Source organism: Mercenaria mercenaria, chromosome 15, assembly GCF_021730395.1.
Source record: "Mercenaria mercenaria strain notata chromosome 15, MADL_Memer_1, whole genome shotgun sequence".
In the NCBI taxonomy this organism is placed as follows: domain Eukaryota; kingdom Metazoa; phylum Mollusca; class Bivalvia; order Venerida; family Veneridae; genus Mercenaria; species Mercenaria mercenaria.
In genome coordinates, this window is record NC_069375.1 from 50,886,236 (window position 1) to 50,908,450 (window position 22,215).

General features: G+C 37.4%; 1 protein-coding gene across 1 annotated transcript in view; it reads left to right on the forward strand.

The window, feature by feature from the left end:
• LOC123563858 (axonemal dynein light chain domain-containing protein 1-like) overlaps positions 1-22,215 on the forward strand; it is a 168,961-nt gene that overhangs the window by 33,174 nt on the left and 113,572 nt on the right. The window contains exons 11-14 of the mRNA XM_053524238.1: positions 2,003-2,069; positions 4,761-4,919; positions 7,526-7,654; positions 9,040-9,176. Of these exons, the coding sequence (XP_053380213.1) occupies positions 2,003-2,069; positions 4,761-4,919; positions 7,526-7,654; positions 9,040-9,176 (492 nt within the window). The remainder of the gene's footprint in view (positions 1-2,002; positions 2,070-4,760; positions 4,920-7,525; positions 7,655-9,039; positions 9,177-22,215) is intronic.

The following is a 22,215-nucleotide window of genomic DNA, read 5'->3' on the forward strand; positions in this document are numbered from 1 at the left end:
GGATAGCTATGCCAAGATATACTGATAAGTACAGAGACAAGTATATGCTTCCATGTCTCAGGATAGCTATGCCACTATTATACTGATATATACAGAGAGAAGTACATGCTTCCATGTGCCTCAGGATAGCTATGCCACTATATACTGATATATACAGAGACAAGTACATGCTTCCATGTGCCTCAGGATAGCTATGCCACTATATACTGATATATACAGAGACAAGTACATGCTTCCATGTGCCTCAGGATAGCTATGCCACTATATACTGATAAATACAGAGACAAGTACATGCTTCCATGTGCCTCATGATAGCTATGCCACTATATACTGATAAATACAGAGACGGCAAGTACATGTTTCTATGTGCCTCATGGAATAGCTAAGTCACTGTATATGTTCTGATAAACACAGAGGCAACTACATGCTCAAATGTGCCTCCGGATAACTATGCCGTCATATATGCTTAGATACAAATATAAGTTTTAAACTTTGTATATGGACCCAGGAAGTTACACAGTTTGTGATTTTTGTGACAGATGGTTCTTCTGATAAATGTTTATAATCTCTCTTCTCTCTGTTGTACCAAAACATTTGATAGCATGCTGCTTGCATTATAGTGGCTACAGTGGCATCAATATTTGCATATCATACAAGGATGAACATATTTTTTAAAGCTTTAAATGTTTTTGTGCCCCCTCCCCCCCACCCCATGAGTGGTGGGGGCATATAGATTTGCTCTTGTCCGTGCGTCCGTGTGTCCGTCCGAAGTTCTTGACACGCCTAGCTCAAAAGTATTTGATATAAATTGATGAAACCTTGCATGAGTCTTTATCATGATATGAACTTGCGCACCTTCTATTTTTTGTCTGGCTTCCGCCCCTAATTTTAGAGTTATGGCCCCTGAAATAGTCAAAAATGCACATTTTCACCTTGTGACACGCCTAGCTCAAAAAGTATTTGATATAGATTCATGAAACCTTGCATGAGTCTTAATCATGATATGAACTTGTGCACCTCCTATTTTTCATCTGGGTCCGTCCCCTATTTCTAGAGTTATGGCCCCTGAAATAGTCAAAAATTCACATTTTCACCTTGTGACACGCCTAGCTCAAAAAGTATTTGATATAAATTGATGAAACCTTGCATGAATCTTTATCATGGTATGAACTTGTGCACCTCCTATTTTTCGTCTGGCTCCGCCCCCTATTTTTAGAGTTATGCCCCCTGAAATAGTCAAAAATGCACATTTTCACCTTTTGACACGCCTAGCTCAAAAAGTATTTGATATAGATTCATGAAACCTTGCATGAATCTTAATCATGATATGAACTTGCGCACCTCCTATTTTTCATCTGGGTCCGCCCCCTATTTCTAGAGATTTGGCCCCTGAAATAGTCAAAAATGCACATTTTCACCTTGTGACACGCCTAGCTCAAAAAGTATTTGATATAAATTGATGAAACCTTGCATGAATCTTTATCATGATATGAACTTGTGCACCTTCTATTTTTCATCTGGGTCCGCCCCCTATTTCTAGAGTTATGGCGCCCTGAAATAGTAAAAGAATAAACATTTTCACCTTATTATGTGCCTCACTCAAAAGGTATTTAATGTAAATTCATGAAACCTTGTTTGAGTCTTTATCATAATGTGACCTTGCATATTTGGCATTCTTCTTGAGAATTTTAGCGTTTATTACAGAGTTATGGCCCTTGAAATAGCCAAAATAGTGGATTTTTTGTTTGTGATGCTCATAGCTCAAAAAGTATATGGTATAGAATAATGAATCCATTTCATAATATTTTTTTTGAGGCTATACCCCTTTAAGACTGCAAACATTTGAATGATTTCCCCTTATTTGTGATAAATGTACCAGTGGGGGCACACCCTGTGTCCTACAGACACATTCTAGTTACTCATGCTTTCCATTTTGCTTTAAGGTGTTTTTTACTTTATACCATGATATGATTTTGATATGCATTATCTGTTTATATTTCAGCGAATTGTCGGAAGTGAAGGAACATGACAAGAAGGTGACTCAGGAGGCACATCAGGCTCAGGAAGATGTAGGTTATCTCAGTAGGTGGGCTCGATTGTGTACCTTGATTTCGCCAAGTACACCAGTTTTGCCCGCTTTGCACTTGTTTAAGTCGGGCAAGTTGTCCATGCATCAATTCGATACCCCTGTGGCACATGCCAAATAGCTGATTGAAACATCATTGCTCATTTTGATGTACCAATCACATGATCTGGATAGGCCGCTGCTGTCTGAATCGAGCCCACCTGATATTTCTTACAAATTAACAAGTTTTTTCAATATTGTTTTTGCCCTGTCTGTCTGTCTGTCTGGACTTACATTGCATACTTAGGTGGCTATAGGGACAATAGGTAACTGTACTTTTTCTTTGATTCTTTCATTCATTTTGTAAGCCTTTATGTGGTTATTTTTCTTTTAAGTGGCTAAAAGAACAGTTGAGAGAACAAAAGATTAGCCACAGAAATACCCATATGTAGGAACGTACCTTCGTCCGTCCGTCTGTCCGTCTATCACACTTTATTTCCTATCAGTAAATGGAGAACAATTTGACCTAGAACCTTCAAACTTCATAGGGTGATAGGGATTATGGAGTCGACAACCCCTATGGTTTTTGGGGTCACTCCATCAAAGGTCACAGGGGCCTGAACATTGAAAACCATTTCCAATCAATAACTTGCGAATCACTTGACCCACAATGTTGAAACTTCATAAGATGATTGGACATGCAAAGCAGATGACTGCTATTGATTTTGGGGTCAGTATGAAAGGTCAAGGTCACAGGGGCCAGAACATGGAAAACCGTTTCCGATCAATAACTTGAGAACCATTTGACCCAGAACCTTCAAACTTCATAGGGTAATAGGACTTACAGAGTAGATGACCCCTATTGTATTTGGGGTCACTCCATCAAAGGTCAAGGTCATGGGCCATCCGTCCGTCACACTTCACTTTGGGTCAATAGCTTGAGAGCCATCTGACCTAAAACCTTCAAACTTCTTAGGGTATTAGGGCTTACGGAGTAGATGACCCCTATTGTTTTTGTGATTACTCGATCAAAGGTCAAAGTCACACTGGCCTGAACATGGGAAACCCTTTACGATCAATAACTTGAGAACCACTTTTTCCAGAATGTTGAAACTTAATAGGATGATTGGACCTGCAGAGTAGATGATCCCTAGTGATTTTTGGGTCACTTGATCAAATGTCAGATCACAGGGGAAACCGTTTCCAATCAATAACTTGAGAACCACTTGAGCCAGAATGTTGAAACTTCATAGATGATTGGACATGCAAAGTAGATGACCTCTTTTGATTTTGGGGTCACTTGATCAAAGGTCAAGGTCACAGGGGCCAGAACATGAAAAACCCTTTCTAATCGATAACTTGAGAACCTCTAGACCAAGAATGTTGAAACTTCATAGGATGATTGCACATGCCGAATAGATGATCCCTATTGCAACCAACCATCAGTATCTATTTGTCTTTCACTCCTGTCCTCTATTGACATCTTGCTTATTACTACCAGCTTTGGGGAAGACATGCGCTTTTCTACAAAAGCATCTTCTAGTTTTTTTAGCAGGTCTTAGAGCCATGAGGAAAAAAACAACTGTATATAGTCAAAACAATATGTTACACATTTCAGTAGTAAATACTCAATAAGATATTCTGCTAAATCATTGATATTCATAGGGGACAATTTTTATGCCCCCGAAGGGAGGCATATAGTTTTTGAACCGTCTGTCAGTCTGTCAATCTGTCGGTCTGTCAGTCTGTCAGTCTGTCCGCAATTTTCGTGTCCGGTCCATATCTTTGTCATCGATGGATGGATTTTCAAATAACTTGGCATGAATGTGTACCACAGTAAGACGACGTGTCACACGCAAGACCCAGATCCGTAGCTCAAAGGTCAAGGTCACACTTAGACGTTAAAGGATAGTGCATTGATGGGCGTGTCCGGTCCATATCTTTGTCATCGCTGGATGGATTTTCAAATAACTTGGCATGAATGTGTACCACAGTAAGACGACGTGTCGCGCGCAGGACCCAGGTCCGTAGCTCAAAGGTCAAGGTCACACTTAGACGTTAAAGGATAGTGCATTGATGGGTGTGTCCGGTCCATATCTTTGTCATCCATGGATGGATTTTCAAATAACTTGGCATGAATGTGTTCCACAGTAAGACGACGTGTCGCGCGCAAGACCCATGTCCGTAGCTCAAAGATCAAGGTCACACTTAGACGTTAAAGGATAGTGCATTGATGGGCATGTCCGGTCCATATCTTTGTCATCCATGGATGGATTTTCAAATAACTTGGCATGAATGTGTACCACAGTAAGACGACGTGTCGCGCGCAAGACCCAGGTCCGTAGGTCAAAGGACCTAAACTCTAACATCGGCCATAACTATTCATTCAAAGTGCCTTCGGGGGCATGTGTCATCCTATGGAGACAGCTCTTGTTTCTGGATTTCATAGTTGCATCGATCTACGAAATTAAATCTCGTGGAACTAGCAAAGATCCTATTTTATCATTATATCATTATTTTAAAGTGGAAATCCACAAACTCATTCTCCTGTAAAGTAGCTGTTTTGGGCAAAACCACAGAATTTTATATCTGTGAAATTTAATGATTTTACAGTAAGAAGTAAAAAGTATTTTTAATCCAGAGTCAGATTCTGCTTACAGTAATCATTGTTGAGATGTACTTTTATTTGTTTCAGTTAAAAACAGCACTTACTGAAGCCCAGAAGAACGCAAGTCTGTTAGCAGAGTACCATGAATTGTATGAGTTACAGAGACGTCGACTTGAGTCTCAGGTCTTCATGTTGACAGAGGAGAGAGAAATTTGGAGTACTGCATCCTACTGTCTGGCGATGAAGGTAGGGACATGCGACAGTGTGATATAGCTGATACTGTAAAATCATCTGATTTTATTGTCATGAAATTTTATGGGCCAAAAATTTTCATTTTAAACATTTGAACATAAAATAATTTGGGATGTTTACTCCAACATAAAACCCACTAAAATTAGTTCCAACTTATATTAATGATATCATAGTAACACACACGCATTTATGCCAGATGTATATGGAATTAAACTGAAATATGGCCCGGTGATATTTTATAAAACACGATATTTGGTAAATATGTCTGGGGCACTGGGGGAGACATATTGCTTTTGCCCCATCTATCCATCTGTCACACTTCATTTCCGATCAATAACTGGGGAACCATTTCACCTAGAACCTTAAAACTACAAAGGGCAATAGGGCTTACGGAGTAGATGACCTCTATTGTTTTTGGATCACTACATCAGAGGTCAAGGTCACAGGGGCCTGAATATGGAAAACCATTTGAAAACCACTTGACCTGGAATGTTGAAACTTCATTAGGTGATTGGACATGCAGAGTAGATGACCCCAATTAATTTTGGGGTTACTATATCAAAGGTCAAGGTCATAGGGGACAGAACATGGTGAAGCGTTTCTGATCAATAACTTTAGAACCACCTGACCCAGAACATGAAACTTCATAGGATGATTGTACTTGCAAAGTAGATGACCCCTATTGATTTTGGGTCAGTATGTCAAAGGTCACAGGGCCAGAACATGGAGAACCTTTTCCGATCAATGACTTGAGAACTTATAATTTGACCCAGAACCTACAAACTTCAAAGGTTGATAGGGCTTATGAAGTAGATGACCCCTGTTGTTTTTAGGGCCACTCCATCAAAGATCAAAGTCACAAGGGCATGAACATGGAAAACCATTCGGGTCAATAACTTGAGAACCACTTGACCCAGAATGTTGAAACTTCATAAGGTGATTGGACATGCAGAGTAGATTGGATCAAAGGTCAAGGCCATAGAGGCCAGAACATGATAAAGCATTTCTGATTCATAACTTGAGAACCACCCAGAACATTGAAACTTCATAGGATGATTGTACTTGCAAAGTAGATGACCCCTATCGATTTTTGGGTCAGTATGTCCAAGGTCAAGGTCACAGGGCCAGAACATGTAGAACCTTTTCTGATCAATAACTTGAGAACTGTTTGACCCAGAACCTTCAAATTTCATAGGGTGATAGGGCTTATGGAGTAGATGACCCCTGTTGTTTTTAGGGTCACTCCATCAAAGGTCAAGGTCACAGAGTCCTGAACATGTAAAACTGTCACCAATAATAACTTGAGAACCAGTTGACCCAGGACCTTGAAACTTCGTAGGATGATTGGACATACAAAGTAGATGACCCATATTTATTTTAGGGTCACTCAGTTGAAGGTTAAGGTCACAGGGGCAAGAACATGGAAAACAGTTTCTGATCAATAACTAGAGAACAACTTGACCAAGAAAGCTGAAACTTCATAGGATGATTGGACATGATAAGTAGATGACCCATATTGATTTAGGGGTCACTTTGTCAAAGGTCAAGGTCGCAGGGGCAAGAACATGGAAAACGGTTTCTGATCAATAACTTCATAACCACTCTACCAAGAATGTCATAACTTCATAGGATGATTGAACATGCCAAGTAGATGACCTTTATATGTCTTGGGGTCACTTGGTTGTGAAGGTCAAGTTCACAGGGGCAAGAACATGGAAAACAGTTTCCGATCAATAATTAGAGAACAACTTGACCCAGAAAACTGAAACTTCATAGGATGATTGGACATGCAGAGAAGATGACCCATATTGATCTAGGGGTCACTCTTTCAAATTTCAAGGTCACAGGGACCAGAACATGGAAATTCAATTCTGATTCATTACTTGAGAACCACTTGACCCAGAACCTTGAAACTTCACAGGATGATTTGACATGCTGAGTAGATGACTCCTTTTGATTTTGGGATCGCTTAGTCAAAGGTCAAGGTCACAGGGGCCAGAAAATGGAAAACCGTTTCTGATCAATAACTTGAGAACCTCTTGACTCAGAACCTTGAAACTTCAAAGGATTATTGGACATGCAAATGATTTTGGGTCAGTAGGTCAAAGGTCAAGCTCACATGGCCCTGAGGCATGAAAACTGTTCCGATCTGTAATTTGAGAACCATTTGACCCAGAACCTGCACACTTTCTAGGATTGTTGGACTTATTGAGTAGTATGTCTCACCCCACAAGACCACAAGGACCTGAACAATGAAAACCATATCCATATAGATGATCACTATTGCATTTCAATCACTTAGCTTACCATCAGGGTCACTTTGATTTTGGCTCCCTATTGACTTCTCGCCTATGACAATGCTTTTAAGGGAGACATGCTTTTCTATAAAAGCATCTTCTACTTTAATATCTTATTTTTACTTTTCCTTGATTATCCAAAGTGACATCATCTGGTCAGTAATACAGTATAATGACTTGAGCCACTAGAATGGCCTTGAATGTGATCAGTTTATATGCATACAGATGCAAATTTTATGAAAATGAATAGACTACTAAAATGTAAGTCCAGGAGAATGAGTGATAGTTTTGCTTTGTATCCAGGTTACAGAAGAGGCTGGACTAACCACTGCTAAACGTTTACATGTGAACGAGAAAGCCTGGGCCAAGCTTGCTCATCATTTTACTATACTGCTTAGTGATAAGGACACAGATCTCCTGACAAAAATACAGGTATTCCTAAAGTTCACTTTTTGAAAATACTCTGAAGTGATGGTGATACCACACTTATGCAGAAAAAAAATGTGAGTTTGTGACATTTACTTCTTGAAAATTCTGTAGAATTATAAAGATGTCACCCTAATGTAGAAAAAATGTTATGAGGCAGCTGGACAAGCATTTATTTTAATATGTGGTGAATTATGATGGTCAGATGTTTTTTATACCCCCACCAAACATGTTTGTGGGGGGCTATATAGGAGTCAGTTTTGTCCCGTCCCGTCCCGAAATCTATATCTCAGTTATTACTTAATGGATTTGTTTCAAAGTTAAAATAGATGTTCCACCTTATCACCCACATCATGTGACACAAGGTGCATAACTCTGACACCAGTTCTTTGTGAATTATCCCCCTTTTTTACTTAGAATTTCAAGTTAAAGTTTTGATGCAATTTCACTATATCTCAGTTATAACTAAATGGATTTGATTCAAACTTAAAATAGATGTTCCACCTTATCACCCACATCATGTGACACAAGGTGAATAACTCTGACACCAATTTTTCATGAATTATGCCCCCTTTTACTTAGAATTTCAGGTTAAAGTTTTCATGCACTTTCACCCTTTTCTCAGATTTGATTCAAACTTAAAATAGTTATTCAACATCATCACTCACATCATATGGCACAAGGGCCATAACTCTTGCACCAATATTTCATGAATTATCTCCTCTTTTTACTTAGATATTCAGGTTTTTAAGTTTTGATGCATTTTCACTCTTTCTCAGTTATTACTAAATGAATTTGATTCATTCAAACTTAAAATAGTTGTTCCACCTTATTAACCACATCATATGACTCAATGTCAATAACTCTGGTACCAATATTTCATGAATTATGCTCTCTCCCCCCCCCCCCCCCCCCTTTTACTTAGAATTTCAGGTTAAAATTTTGATGCACTTTCACTCTATGTCGATTATTACTAAATAGATTGGATTCAAACTTAAAATAGTTATTCAACATCATCACTCACATCATATGACACAAAGGACACAACACTTGCACCAATTTTTCATGAATTATCCCCCCTTTTTACTTAGAATTTCAGGTTAAAGTTTTGATACACTTTCACTCTATATTAGTTATTACTAAATGGATTTGATTCAGACTTAAAAAAGTTGTTCCACCTTATCAACCACATCTTATGACACAAGGTCCATTACTCTGGTACCAATATTTCATGAATTATGTCCCCTTTTACTTAATTTTGAGGCATTTTCACTCTGAAAATTTAGCCATTTCAAGTCTTAGATCTAAGTTTCAGGCTCAAAACATTGATGAATACAGGCCCTAAAGAGGTTACAGTGTAGGTGTGAATTAAATTTGTAAAAATTTTGCAGACGTTTGTAGAGAGATGGCGAGATATGGTTGAAGAGTTCAGTATTGCACTCAAACATCGTGAAGAAGAAATGAGACAGCAGCTCCGATTACTGTCGCCAGGCATTGATAGGTGGCTTAAAGAACTAAGGAAATGTTTGTAAGTATTTTTGATATTGTAAAAATATATAAAATGTTTGTCATTACTCGACAAAGGGAATAAGAATTTTCCATACCTCATTTAGTCCTCACCTTTCTACTGAACAGACAATAAGTCTTTTGATACAAAATTTTCATAAGTTTATTTTTCTAAATCAAGTCAATGTTATAAACATTCTGACAAGGAAATCTGCTAGTTTACTTATTTGCTTTGAAGTATATAGCAAATATATGTGCTTGTAGATATAAAAATGTTGCTAGATTTGTTTGGCTAGTACATGTTTAGTAAATCAAGTTAAAGGCTCAAATTACTGTGTGAACTAGGTTGCATTTTATTTATTTGCGTATGATGAACTCTAACTTTTCTTATTGATTTGGTCCATAGATACAGGTAAGCTTGGTGGGACGTTCGGTAACAGTTTTATATTTGAGTACTATGTGCTGTTATTACATTGACAGATTTGCTTTGCAGCTTGTCTTGTGCACACATGACTGTATATATATAAAATATATATAATCAGAGTCATTTACCTTTGTTGCTTATTGTGAGACTCTTTTGTCTGTTGCTGAATGTATTATTTCAGCCAGAAAAGCTGTTTCTTGACTATTGTAATTAAATGTAAAATATTCCATGAGTACTGTTTTAAAGTTTTTTAATCTTATTTTGTCTTTTCATGTTAATTGTAAGATGGTAAGGACATAATTATAGTTAGCTTAATAGAAAACAGTAACAAAATTTTTAAATGTATATCTTTTATATTTTCATACTTTTTGAAAGCTTATAGAAGACCAAACAAAAAATTGATTTTCCTTTCAACTTTCTCATTGCACCAACTAATACTTTTTCTGCAGCTCTTCATGTTGAAAAGCAGAAATAGTCTTTGTTGGATAGCCATTGGTTATCTTATATTTCTTTTGTTTCTTTGTGTAAAGGTTTTTATGTAGCATTGCTAGCTAATATTGTTTTGGTATCTTATAATCTAGAAAACCTATTTTGTAAGTATCTAACACAAGAATTGACAATAATGAAGTGTAGAATGTTATCTAGGAAACATTTACCATACATATTCCATTTAGCACATAAGTTCATTATGGGATTTGAACAAAAATTAAGCATTGGCCAAATTGCAGGAAGATTTCCTGTTCTTTTAGACTGATTTTTGCTCTTTTTAACATGGTTTTGATATTTATCTGATGTCAAGATTTTTTAAAAAGAATTTCCCATGATCCAGCTTGATTGATATTCAGCAAATTTAGGAAGAAGCATATTTGCATCGACCTCTCAGAATAGACCCTTTTCCCATTCCGTGGTTACATGTAGAGTTATCTGCATATAGTTATCCAAAACGAGGTGCAGACTGCTGGGTGGAGATATTGATATATCGTAATAATCGTTCTTTCTAATAAAATATGGGACAAAATTGAATTTTATTCTTAGACTTCTTTACACATTTCCTGCCAGTTGGTTCCATAATGAAATGAATGAAAACTTCATTTCTATACATATTCATTATATTATCCTTATTACGTTGCAAGTGAAATTAAAAGCTTAGAGTGCGGGAGGTCGTGGGTTCGATCCCCGGCCGCGTCATACCAAAGACGCAAAAAATGGTACTAGCAGCTTCCTCGCTTGGCACTCAGCATTAAGGGGATAGTGCTAGGACTGGTCAGCCCGGTGTCAGTATAATGTGACTGGGTGGGGTATCATGCCACGTGTCTACGGCGTGATATTCCAGTGAGGCAGCACTATAAAGTTGGGCATTGTGCTCACTGCTACAAGTAGACACCGTCGTTTATATGACTGAAAAATTGTTGAAAAAGACGTTAAACCCGAACACACACACACACACCTTCTTGATTGACATCAGGTTGGTTTTCTTATTACTTTGACCAATTTGCAAGTATTTATTTAAAGCAGGAAAATGTCTCCAGATGTATGCATCTTTTAAAAGTACTTTCATTTGTAAGTAATTATAATAACTAAATAGTAAAAGTCAATATAAGGCGATTAAGCGAGTCTAGGCAATGCGTTTGTAGAAGAAAATTCACGCAGTGTATAAAACAGCCAAAATGTGGTAAAAGCTATGTTTAGATGCATCTGCACTTAGAAAATTGTAACATACTAATAAAATATCAAATTATTAACTTTAAGATTTCGAATAAAAAACTCAAGGCAAGCCTAAAACTATTTGGATTGGCGGGAAACACATTTACATTGTTGTTAATTAAAATCATACCGCTTTTCAAATAGATACAAGATCACATAAAATGGAAACTGGTAAAGTTCTTTTGATCCGTTATATTTTAGGGTGTCATTTAAAGATTCCGTATGGCGCTATATATAGTCAGATAACAGCTTGCATTTAGATTGTCAACAACCTAGAATATTTTGCAATTATCCGAAATAAAACTTTCTTTCTTTTACATTTTCGCACAACTCACTGATACAAAGAATTCTCACAATGTAGACAAACCACCAAGGCACAACAATATTTTACTTGCAACTGAATAAAAGTGAATAGTTTTGTCGGCTAAAGTGAGGGGATCAGTTGAGAATAAACATAGTTCTTCCTTGCTAAATAAAATGGACATGTTGGTTGAAAAGCTACTAAATGCTGGTTATAATCCGATGTCTTTGCATTTATTGAAAAGTGATATTTCAACTTGATTTAACTTTAATTCAAATTCCAGTTACCGAGTTAAAATCAAATGCCAGAACCCGAAGCCTGGTTCCAAAAATCAAGGATAACTAGAACAGTAGTAATTTACTGCGAAATCAGGTATATACAAAACTGAGCATAAGTATTAATCAAAGCCTTGAGATGTCTGGTGGTTGCGGGTTTTGCTGGATTTATTTTCATTTTAAATGCCAATCTATAAATATACATGTATAAGAAACAAATACTAATGTGCCTCATATCTAAGATAAACTCTGCCTGACCTTACATGAACTTATCTTAAATGACAGCTGGAAGTCAGTGATGTAACCATGGGCTGGAATACCTTATCATTGACAGATCTTATATAATCTAAATGGTCAGTGTGAATGGATAGGGGATGAATAAGAACTGCTTGATCATTGATAATTCATCCGCATTGTTCATGAATGGGACTATTTTGTGTAGCACATGAACATCCTTTGGATGTGATTTGGAATCAAATAAAGATGACATGATTGTCAGAAATACACTTAACTTTGGTAGCGGGATAAACCTGCAACCAAAAATGATAAAAAAAAAACTTGAAAAAAGCATTGTACAAAATATCCAATAACTATTGCTAATAGACACAAATTTATAGCAACTGAAAAGGCTGTGACAGTCTGAAAGCATTTTAGCATCTTGTAAAATCTTATTAGTATTTAAATTAGTCTAAAGAATAGAGGGATTAAAGTTTTGAATAGCAACTACCTATTTTGAAAAAAAGCAGTGATTTGAATGTCAGAGCACTGTGTCGCACTTATGTAATTTAGATCTATCAATTTTGGTCTAATATTTGTTACCAAATTAAAAATTTACATTTAATATTTCTTTTTTATTGACTTTTAAGGAACTCAAGAACACTGACTTTTCTGTAGGAATGGTAAATTATTTTGTCAAGCAACATCCTATCGCTTCATTATCATTATCACTTAGTTCTGACCTGGCAGTCTGCGCCTCATTTTGAAAATGCGGGATTTGGCGAGAAATCCCGAGAATGCTAAATTCGTTGAATGGGAAACTGGTCTGTTATACAAACCATTCTTCTTCACTGCATACAGATCCACCAGAGCAAAAAAAAAATACAGAAAATAACTTGAGATAACACCATATCACTAAACTTAGTCTGTAGCATCCTTGCAACCTCCCAAGTATGTTTCATTTAGGACAAAACTTCATATACCCCTCTCCCCTCAACCACACCACCCTTTGTTAGCTCACCTGAGCAATGCTCAGGTGAGTTTTTCTGATCACTCGATGTCCGGCGTCTGTCTGTCGTCTGTCCGTCAACATTTAGCTTGTGTATGCGATAGAGGCTGTATTTTTCAACTGATCTTCATGAAATTTGGTCAGAATGATTACCTTGATGAAATCTAGGCCGAGTTCGAAAATGGGTCATTTGGGGTCAAAAACTAGGTCACTAGGTCAAATCAAAGAAAAACCTTGTGTATGCGATAGAGGCTGTATTTTTCAATTAATCTTCATGAATTTTGGTCAGAATGATTACCCTGATGAAATCTAGGCCGAGTTCGTAAATGGGTCATCTGGGGTCAAAAACTAGGTCACTAGGTCAAATTAAAGAAAAACCTTGTGTATGCAATAGAGGCTGTATTTTTAGCTCACCTGAGCAATGCTCAGGTGAGTTTTTCTGATCGATCGATGTCCGTCGTCCGTCGTCTGTCGTCCGTCTGTCAACATTTAGCTTGTGTATGCGATAGAGGCTGTATTTTTCAATTAATCTTCATGAATATTGGTCAGAATGATAACCTTGATGAAATGTAGGCCGAGTTCAAAAATGGGTCATCTCGGGTCAAAAACTAGGTCACTAGGTCAAATCAAAGAAAAACGTTGTGTATGCGATAGAGGCTGTATTTTTCAATTGATCTTCATGAATATTGGTCAGAATGATAACCTTGATGAAATCTAGGCCGAGTTCGAAAATGGGTCATCTCGGGTCAAAAACTAGGTCACTAGGTCAAATCAAAGAAAAACCTTGTGTATGCGATAGAGGCTGTATTTTTCAATTGATCTTCATGAATATTGGTCAGAATGATAACCTTGATGAAATCTAGGCCGAGTTCGAAAATGGGTCATCTCGGGTCAAAAACTAGGTCACTAGGTCAAATCAAAGAAAAACCTTGTGTATGTGATAGAGGTGGTATTTTTCAATTGATCTTCATGAATTTTGGTCAGAATGATTACCTTGATGAAATCTAGGCCGAGTTCGAAAATGGGTCATCTGGGGTCAAAAACTAGGTCACTAGGTCAAATCAAGGAAAAACCTTGTGTATGCAATAGAGGCTGTATTTTTCAATTGATCTTCATGAATTTTGGTCAGAATGATTACCTTGATGAAATTTAGACCAAGTTCGAAATGGGTCATCTGGGGTCAAAAACTAGGTCACTAGGTCAAATCAAAGAAAAACCTTGTGTATGCAATAGAGACTGTATTTTTCAACTGATCTTCATGAAATTTAGCCAGAATGATTACCTTGATAAAATCTAGGCCGAGTTCGAAAATGGGTCATCTGGGGTCAAAAACTAGGTCACTAGGTCAAATCGAAGAAAAACATTGTGTATGCAATAGAGGATGTATTTTTCAATTGATCTTCATGAAATATGGTCAGAGTGATTGCCTTGATGAAATCTAGGTCGAGTTTGAATATGGGTTATCTGAGGTCAAAAACTAGGTCACTAGGTCAAATTAAAGAAAAATCTTGTGTATGCGATAGAGACTGTTTTTTTCAAATGATTTTTATGAAATTTGGTCAGAGTGATTGCCTTAATGAAATCTAGGTCGAATTTGAATATGGGTCATCTGAGGTCAAAAACTAGGTCACTAGGTCAAATCAAAGAAAAAACTTGTGTATGTGATAGGGGCTGTATTTTTCAATTGATCTTCATAAATTTTGGTCAGAATGATTGCCTTGATAAAATCTAGGTTGAGTTTGAACATGGGTCATCTAGGGTCAAAAACTAGGTCATATCTAAGAAAATGCTTGTTTTATCGCAAGAGACCAATTTTTTGGTCCAATCTTAATGAAAATTGGTTAGAATATTTGTTTCCATGAAATCACTAGGTCAAACATGCTTTACACTGTTATGGTGTGTTTCTTAGGTGAGCGACCTAGGGCCATCTTGGCCCTCTTGTTCAATTAATCTTCATGAATTTTGGTCAGAATGATTGCCTTGATGAAATCTAGGTTAACTTTGAATATGGGTCATCTGGGGTCAAAAAGTAGATCATTAGGTCAAATCAAAGAAAAACCTTGTGTATGCGATAGAGGCTATATTTTTCAATTGATCTTCATGAAATTCAGTCAGAATGATTGCCTTGATAAAATCTTGGTCAGGTTTGAATATGGGTCATCTTGGATCAAAAATTAGGTCACTAGGTCAAATCAAAGAAAAACCTTGTGTATGCAATAGAGGCTGTATTTTTCAATTGATCTTTATGAAATTTGGTCAGAATTATTGCCTTGATAAAATTCAGGTAGAATTTGGTTATTGGTCATCTGTGGTCAAAAATTAGGTCACTAGATCAAATCAAAGAAAAACCTTGTGTATGCAATAGAGGCTGTATTTTTCAATTGATCTTTATGAAATTTGGTCAGAATGATTTCCTTGATGAAATCTAGGTCAGGTTTGGATATGGGTCATCTGGGGTCAAAAACTAGGTCACTAGGTCAAATAAAAGAAGTAGCTGTTCCACATCATCACCCACATCATATGACACAAGGTGCATAACTCTTGCACCAATATTTCCTGAATTATGCCCCCTTTTTGCTTAGAATTATACTTATATAGTGTTTTGATACACTTTATCTGTACCTCTCTTATTATTTGATATTTTTTAACATAGACTCAAGTTATTGTGCAATATTCATCCACCATTGGAGTCATTAAATACTCCATTGACAGTTCTTGACAGATTTAAATGTTTTTGGTACACAGGTGTAACATCATAAAATACAATTTTGATGCATTTTCACTATATCTCAGTTATTACGAAATGCATTTGATTCAGACTTGAAGTAGTTGTTCCACATCATCACCCACATCATATGACACAAGGTGCATAACTCTTGCACCAATATTTCCTGGATTATGCCCCCTTTTTGCTTAGAATTATACTTATATAGTGTTTTGATACATGATACACTTTATCTGTACCTCTCTTATCATTTGATATCAAGACTCAAGCTATTGTGCAATATTCATCCACCATTGGAGTCATTAAATACTCCAGTGACAGTTCTTGACAGATTTAAATGTTTTAGGTACACAGGTGTAACATCATAAAATACAGGTAAAGTTTGACTTTGGCTACAAACCACCAATTTTTTATCCCCCCGCCAAAGGCGAAGGGGATATTAGAAATGCTCTCCGTCCGTGCGTGCGTGTGTGCGTGCGTGCGTCCGTCCGCAACAATCTTTGTCCGGAGCATAACTCCAAAAGTACTGGAGGGATTTTCTTCAAACTTCATACACTGATAGAACACGTTGGGAGGAAGTGCAGTGTGCAAGAGCAATAACTCTACCTTGCCTATTTTTTGAGTTATTCCCCTTTATCATATTTTCTTAAAACATTTTGTCCGGAGCATAACCCCAAAAGTACTGGAGGGATTTTCTTCAAACTTCATACACTGATAGAACACATTGGGAGGAAGTGCATTGTGCAAGAACAATAACTCTGCCTTGCCTATTTTTTGAGTTATTTCCCTTTATGATATTTTCTTTAAAAAAATTGTCCGGAGCATATCTTCTTCATGCATGGAGGGATTTTGATATATCTTGGCACAAATGTTTACCACCACGAGGCGGAGTGTCGTGCGCAAGAACCAGGTCCCTAGTTCAAAGGTCAAGGTCACACTTAGAGGTCAAAGGATACAAGAATAAAAACTTTGTCCGGAGCATTTCTTCTTCATGCATAGAGGGATTTTGATATAACTTGGCACAAATGTTCACCACCACGAGACGGAGTGTCATGCGCAAGATCCAGGTCACTAGACCTAAGGTCAAGGTCACACTTAGAGGCCAAAGGTCAGATACAAGAATGACTTTGTCCGAAGCATTTCTTCTTCATGCATGGAAGGATTTTGATGTAACTTGGCACAATTATACACCAACATGAGACGAAGTGTCATGCGCAGTTCCCTTCTTTAGAATTACTTCCCTTTATTGGTACTTTAAATAGCTTTTATTGTAACTTTTTCATTACTATTTGTAGGGAAAAATCAAGACCACTTTTCTGTAGTACAACAAGCGTGCTAAATCCAATTTTGAGGTGTATTTTGACCAATCTCTACCTGATAAAGATTTTTGTGTGGACTTGCAATTTTTTTTTTTTTTTTTTTTTTTTTTTAAAGGTTAACTTCCCTTAGTTGTTACTATAAATAACTTATATTGTAACATTTTTATAATTGACCCTAGGGAAAAAACAAGACCACTTTTCTGTGGTACAACATAGATGTTACTCACCAATTTTAGGTGTATTTTATTATATATAAGGTATCTCTACCTGGTAAGGAGTTTTTTTGTGGACTTTAAAAAACAAAAGACTTACAATGATTACTAAACAACCACAAAATTAACATTCCATTTGCAAATATAGCTGCTAGAGTAAAGAAATTTGCTTTGACGGGCATATATTGTGACATTCTGGCACTCTTGTTCCCTGTTTGCTTTCCATTCCTTCTTTTTACAGTAGCCATATAGAAAAACATCATAGCTATACTGTTCGTGAAAATTAATAAAATTTAGCAGTAAACCACCTCAGTACTGACTTATTCTTTCTTCCACATCTTAAAACCCCTGATGCGGACCACAACTAAACGGTTCTTCAAAGCTTTCCCCAAAATTAATACTTTCAGACACTAACTTGCCAGGAACTTTAGCCTTCAGTTATAATATGCCCGGCGGGGGGGATTAGCCATGTGTAACATGGCTCTTGTTTTATGTAGTTATGGCCCCTTTCCAACTTAAAATTTGCCAGACTCATGGTTGCCGGACAATAACTCACGAAAGGCTTGACAGATTTAGATAAATTTTGGTACACAGGTGTAACATCATAAAATACAGGTCAAGTTCGATTTAAATTGCACCTTCTTGTGGCCATGTCTTTCTTATGGTTGCCATTTTTCCGTGACAAGACCATATTGTGGGTGTATTCGTCACTCCTGTGACAGTTCTAGTTATATGCCCGTTTGAAAAACGTAACGTATTATGGGAACGCCCCTGGCGGGCGGCGTCCACAGATTTTGTCCGGAGCATATCTTTTTCATGCATGGAGGGATTTTGATGAAACTTGGCACAATTGTTCACCATCATAAGACGGAGTGCCGTGCGCAAGAACCAGATCCCTAGATCTAAGGTCAAGGACACACTTAGAGGTCAAAGGTCAAATTCAATAATGACTTTGTCCGGCGTTTATCTTCTTCATGCATGAAGGGATTTTGATGTAACTTGGCACAATTGTTTGCCCATCATGAGACGGAGTGTGATGCGCAAGAACCAGGTCCCTAGGTCTAAGGTCAAGGTCACACTTAGAGGCCAAAGGTCAGATACAAGGATGACTTTGTCAGGAGCTTATCTTCTTCATGCATAGAGGGATTTTGATAAAACTTGGCACAAATGTTCACCACCACGAGACGGAGTGTCATGCACAAGAACCAGGTCCCTAGATCTAAGGTCAAGGTCACACTTAGTGGCCAAAGGTCAGATACAAGAATGACTTTGTCCGGAGCATATCTTCTTCATGCATGGAGGGATTTTGATGTAACTTGGCACAATTGTACACCATCATGAGACGGAGTGTCATGCGCAGGTCCCTTCTTTAGAATTACTTCCATTTGTTCTTACTATAAATAGCTTATATTGTAACTTTTTCATTACTAGTCGTAGGGAAAAATTGAGAGACTACTTTTCTGTAGTACAACATGCATGTAACATCCAATTTTGAGGTGTATTTTGACCTGATAAGGATTTTTGTGTGGACTTAGAGTTTTTTGTTTTTTTTTTGTTTTTTTTAAGATTAACTTCCCTTAGTTGTTACAATAAATAACTTATATTGTAACTTTTTTTATAATTGACCGTAGGGAAAAACAAAGACCACTTTTCTGTAGTACAACATAGATGTTACTTTCAAATTTTAGGTGTATTTTAAGGTATCTCTACCTGGTAGGTTTTTTTTTTGTAGACTTAGAAAACAGAAGAATTACAATAATTACTAAACAACCACAAAATTAAAATACCATTTGCAAGTAAAGAAATTTGCTGTGACAGGCGTATATTGTGACATTCTGGCACTCTTGTTGTTTTCTAGTATTAAAATAAACTCCTTGTACATAATTAGATTATTGTTTATATTGCAGAAAATAGTAGGAACTGAAAGTATTACCAAGATAACTTTTTATAAGTTTTCCTTTCTAAGGTACCGACTCATGTGCTAAATGGAATATGTATAACATCAACTCTTCAGATGTTATGGTACATTACATTTTTTCTTGCAATTCAATTTCAAAAAACCTTCCTGTATTCACCTCTCTTGAAAACATGGATATTTAATTGCTGTAAAAGATTTTTAAAAGTAATTACCGGTAATAACAATATGCAATTTGATGGAACAACATTTAATATGTTGAATTAAATTCATGTCTGAAACTTGAGCAAAAGTCTTAATTTTTTTTAGGTGTATAAAATAATCTTGAATTTTCCTGTGACATTGGAGTATTGAAGAATCTTGAATTTTCAAAGATAAAATGTTAAATTATGTATGTCTCTCACATTTAATAGATGAATTTTCCTGTGACATTGGAGTATTGAAGAATCTTGAATTTTCAAAGATAAAATGTTAAATTATGTATGACTCTCACATTTAATAGATGTATAAAGGACTCTTGAATTTTCATAGATGTATGAAAGGCTCTTGAATTTTTGTAGGGAGTATGAAAGAGTCATGAATTTCCATAGTATAGAACTGGTGAATGCAAAAGGTGGAGCTGTTCGATTTCTGGTTTTTGTTACTTAGCTTGCTTTTAGTGCTTTTATTTTCTCTCCATTCATTCTTTTACAAAAAGATTTTTATGAGCCTGCAATTTTTACACAAGATTTTATTGAATGCCTATGTTTTGTGCATGGTTTACAATTGAATTTCATTTTCCTAGCACTGATATAGCATGTTGCCATCTTTGGTTTGCTTTCACAGAAAATGCTTTTCCAAAGAGTATATTTTCACTTGTATGTTTATTTAGATATTGTATGAAAAGACATCATTTCTTTTTCACAGATGCATTTTTTCTGACATTATATAACAAACAGTATATTTTCTTGCACACCAGATTGGTGTTTCAGGTGATGTTACTTATGCAGGCAAACCTCACCAAGCACCCCACATGCCAGATGACTCTCATGCTGTTAATGACAGCTGGCAATTTGTGCATTGATTATGTATTTTATGTGAAGTGTGATAAAAATCAAATAACTTTACAGTTGCTTCTCATATCTTACAGTATTTCTCTCAATTCAAAATAAATAAGTTTATGGAAAAAACATAATGTAATACTACAAAAATTAAAACTAAAGTTGAACTTTGTTGAACGTAACATGACGTCACTTCTTTTTATGGACGTTCATTTTCGGTAATTGTTTAACCCTTAGCCTGCTGGCGGCAGATGATTCTGCCTTTGCGACCAGTGCAGACCAAGATCAGCCTGCACATCCGTGCAGTCTGATCATGGTCTGCACTGTTCGCTATTCAGTCAGTAAATTTTCAGTGAAAACCCCTTTGAATAATAAGTGGTACTGTCCAAATTGAAAGATGGACCAGTCCATTATAGAAATATAGCAGGGTAAGGGTTAAGAATGCCACTGCACACTGCTTTATTTATACAAAACCTTAAAAATTCAATATGCAAGAAAAATAATCTACCACTGGTTGTAAATGTAGATCGAATACCGGTGTAACAGCCCAGTTTTTCCCCCAGTCAGTTCTTTCCCCGGGGAAAAAACTGACTAGTCAATTCTTTCCCCCGGGGAAAAAACTGACTAGTCAGTTTCTTCCCCCCCTAGTCAGTTTTTTCCCCCCTTGGAATAAGTTTTCTGATGGGGAAAGAAACTGACTAGTTAGTCAGATTTTTCCCCAGGGGGAAGAAATTGACTGGTCAGTTCTTTCCCCCCCAAGCCAGTACTTGACCTGTCAGGTGGGGGAAGAAATTGACCGGTCAGTTCTTTTCCCCCTAGTCAGTTCTTGACCTGTCAGGTGGGGGAGGAAATTGACCGTTCAGTTCTTTCCCCCCTTGCCAGTTCTTGACCTGTCAGGTTGGGGAAGTAATTGACTGGTCAGTTCTTTCCCCCCTAGCCAGTACTTGACCTGTCAGGTGGGGGAAAAAATTGACCGGTCAGTTCTTTCCCCCTAGTCAAGTTTTCCCTTCAAGTACTGGTTTCTTTCGATATTGTTATTAGGGATACAAGTGTCTATTCATTTTCCATTTAAATTTCAGATGAAATAGGTATTATTTTTCATTTTAATAAACCTATCTAATTGACTGGCCAGGTCTTTCCCCCCTAGCCAGTACTTTACCTATCGGGAGGGGGAAGAAATTGACTGGTCAGTTCTTTCCCCCCTAGCCTGTACTTTATCTTCAGGTGGGGGAAGAAATTGACCAGTCAGTTCTTTCCCCCTAGCCAGGTCTTGACCTGTCAAACGGGGGAAGAAATTGACCGGTCAGTTCTTTCCCCCCTAGCATGTACTTGACCTATCAGGTGGGGGAAGAAATTGACTGGTCAGTTCTTTCCCCCCTAGCCTGTACTTTATCTTCAGGTGGGGGAAGAAATTGACCAGTCAGTTCTTTCCCCCCTAGCCAGTACTGGCTCTGTTAGGTGGGGGAAGAAACTGACCAGTCAGTTCTTTCCCCCTAGCCAGGTCTTGGCCTGTCAGGTGGGGGAAGAAATTGACCGGTCAGTTCTTTCCCCCCTAGCCTGTACTTTATCTTCAGGTGGGGGAAGAAATTGACCAGTCAGTTCTTTCCCCCCTAGCCAGTTCTGGCTCTGTTAGGTAGGTGACTGGTCAGTTCTTTCCCCCCTAGCCAGTAATTTACCTATCGGGAGGGGGAAGAAATTGACCAGTCAGTTCTTTCCCCCTAGCCAGTTCTTGGGATGTCAGGTTGGGGAAGAAATTGACCGGTCAGTTCTTTCCCCCCCCCAGCCAGCACTTGACCTGTCAGGTGGGGGAAGAAATTGACCGGTCAGTTCTTTCCCCCCCCCCAGCCAGTACTTGACCTGTCAGGTGGGGGGAAGAAATTGACCAGTCAGTTCTTTCCCCCCCCCCCCCCCCCCCAGCCAG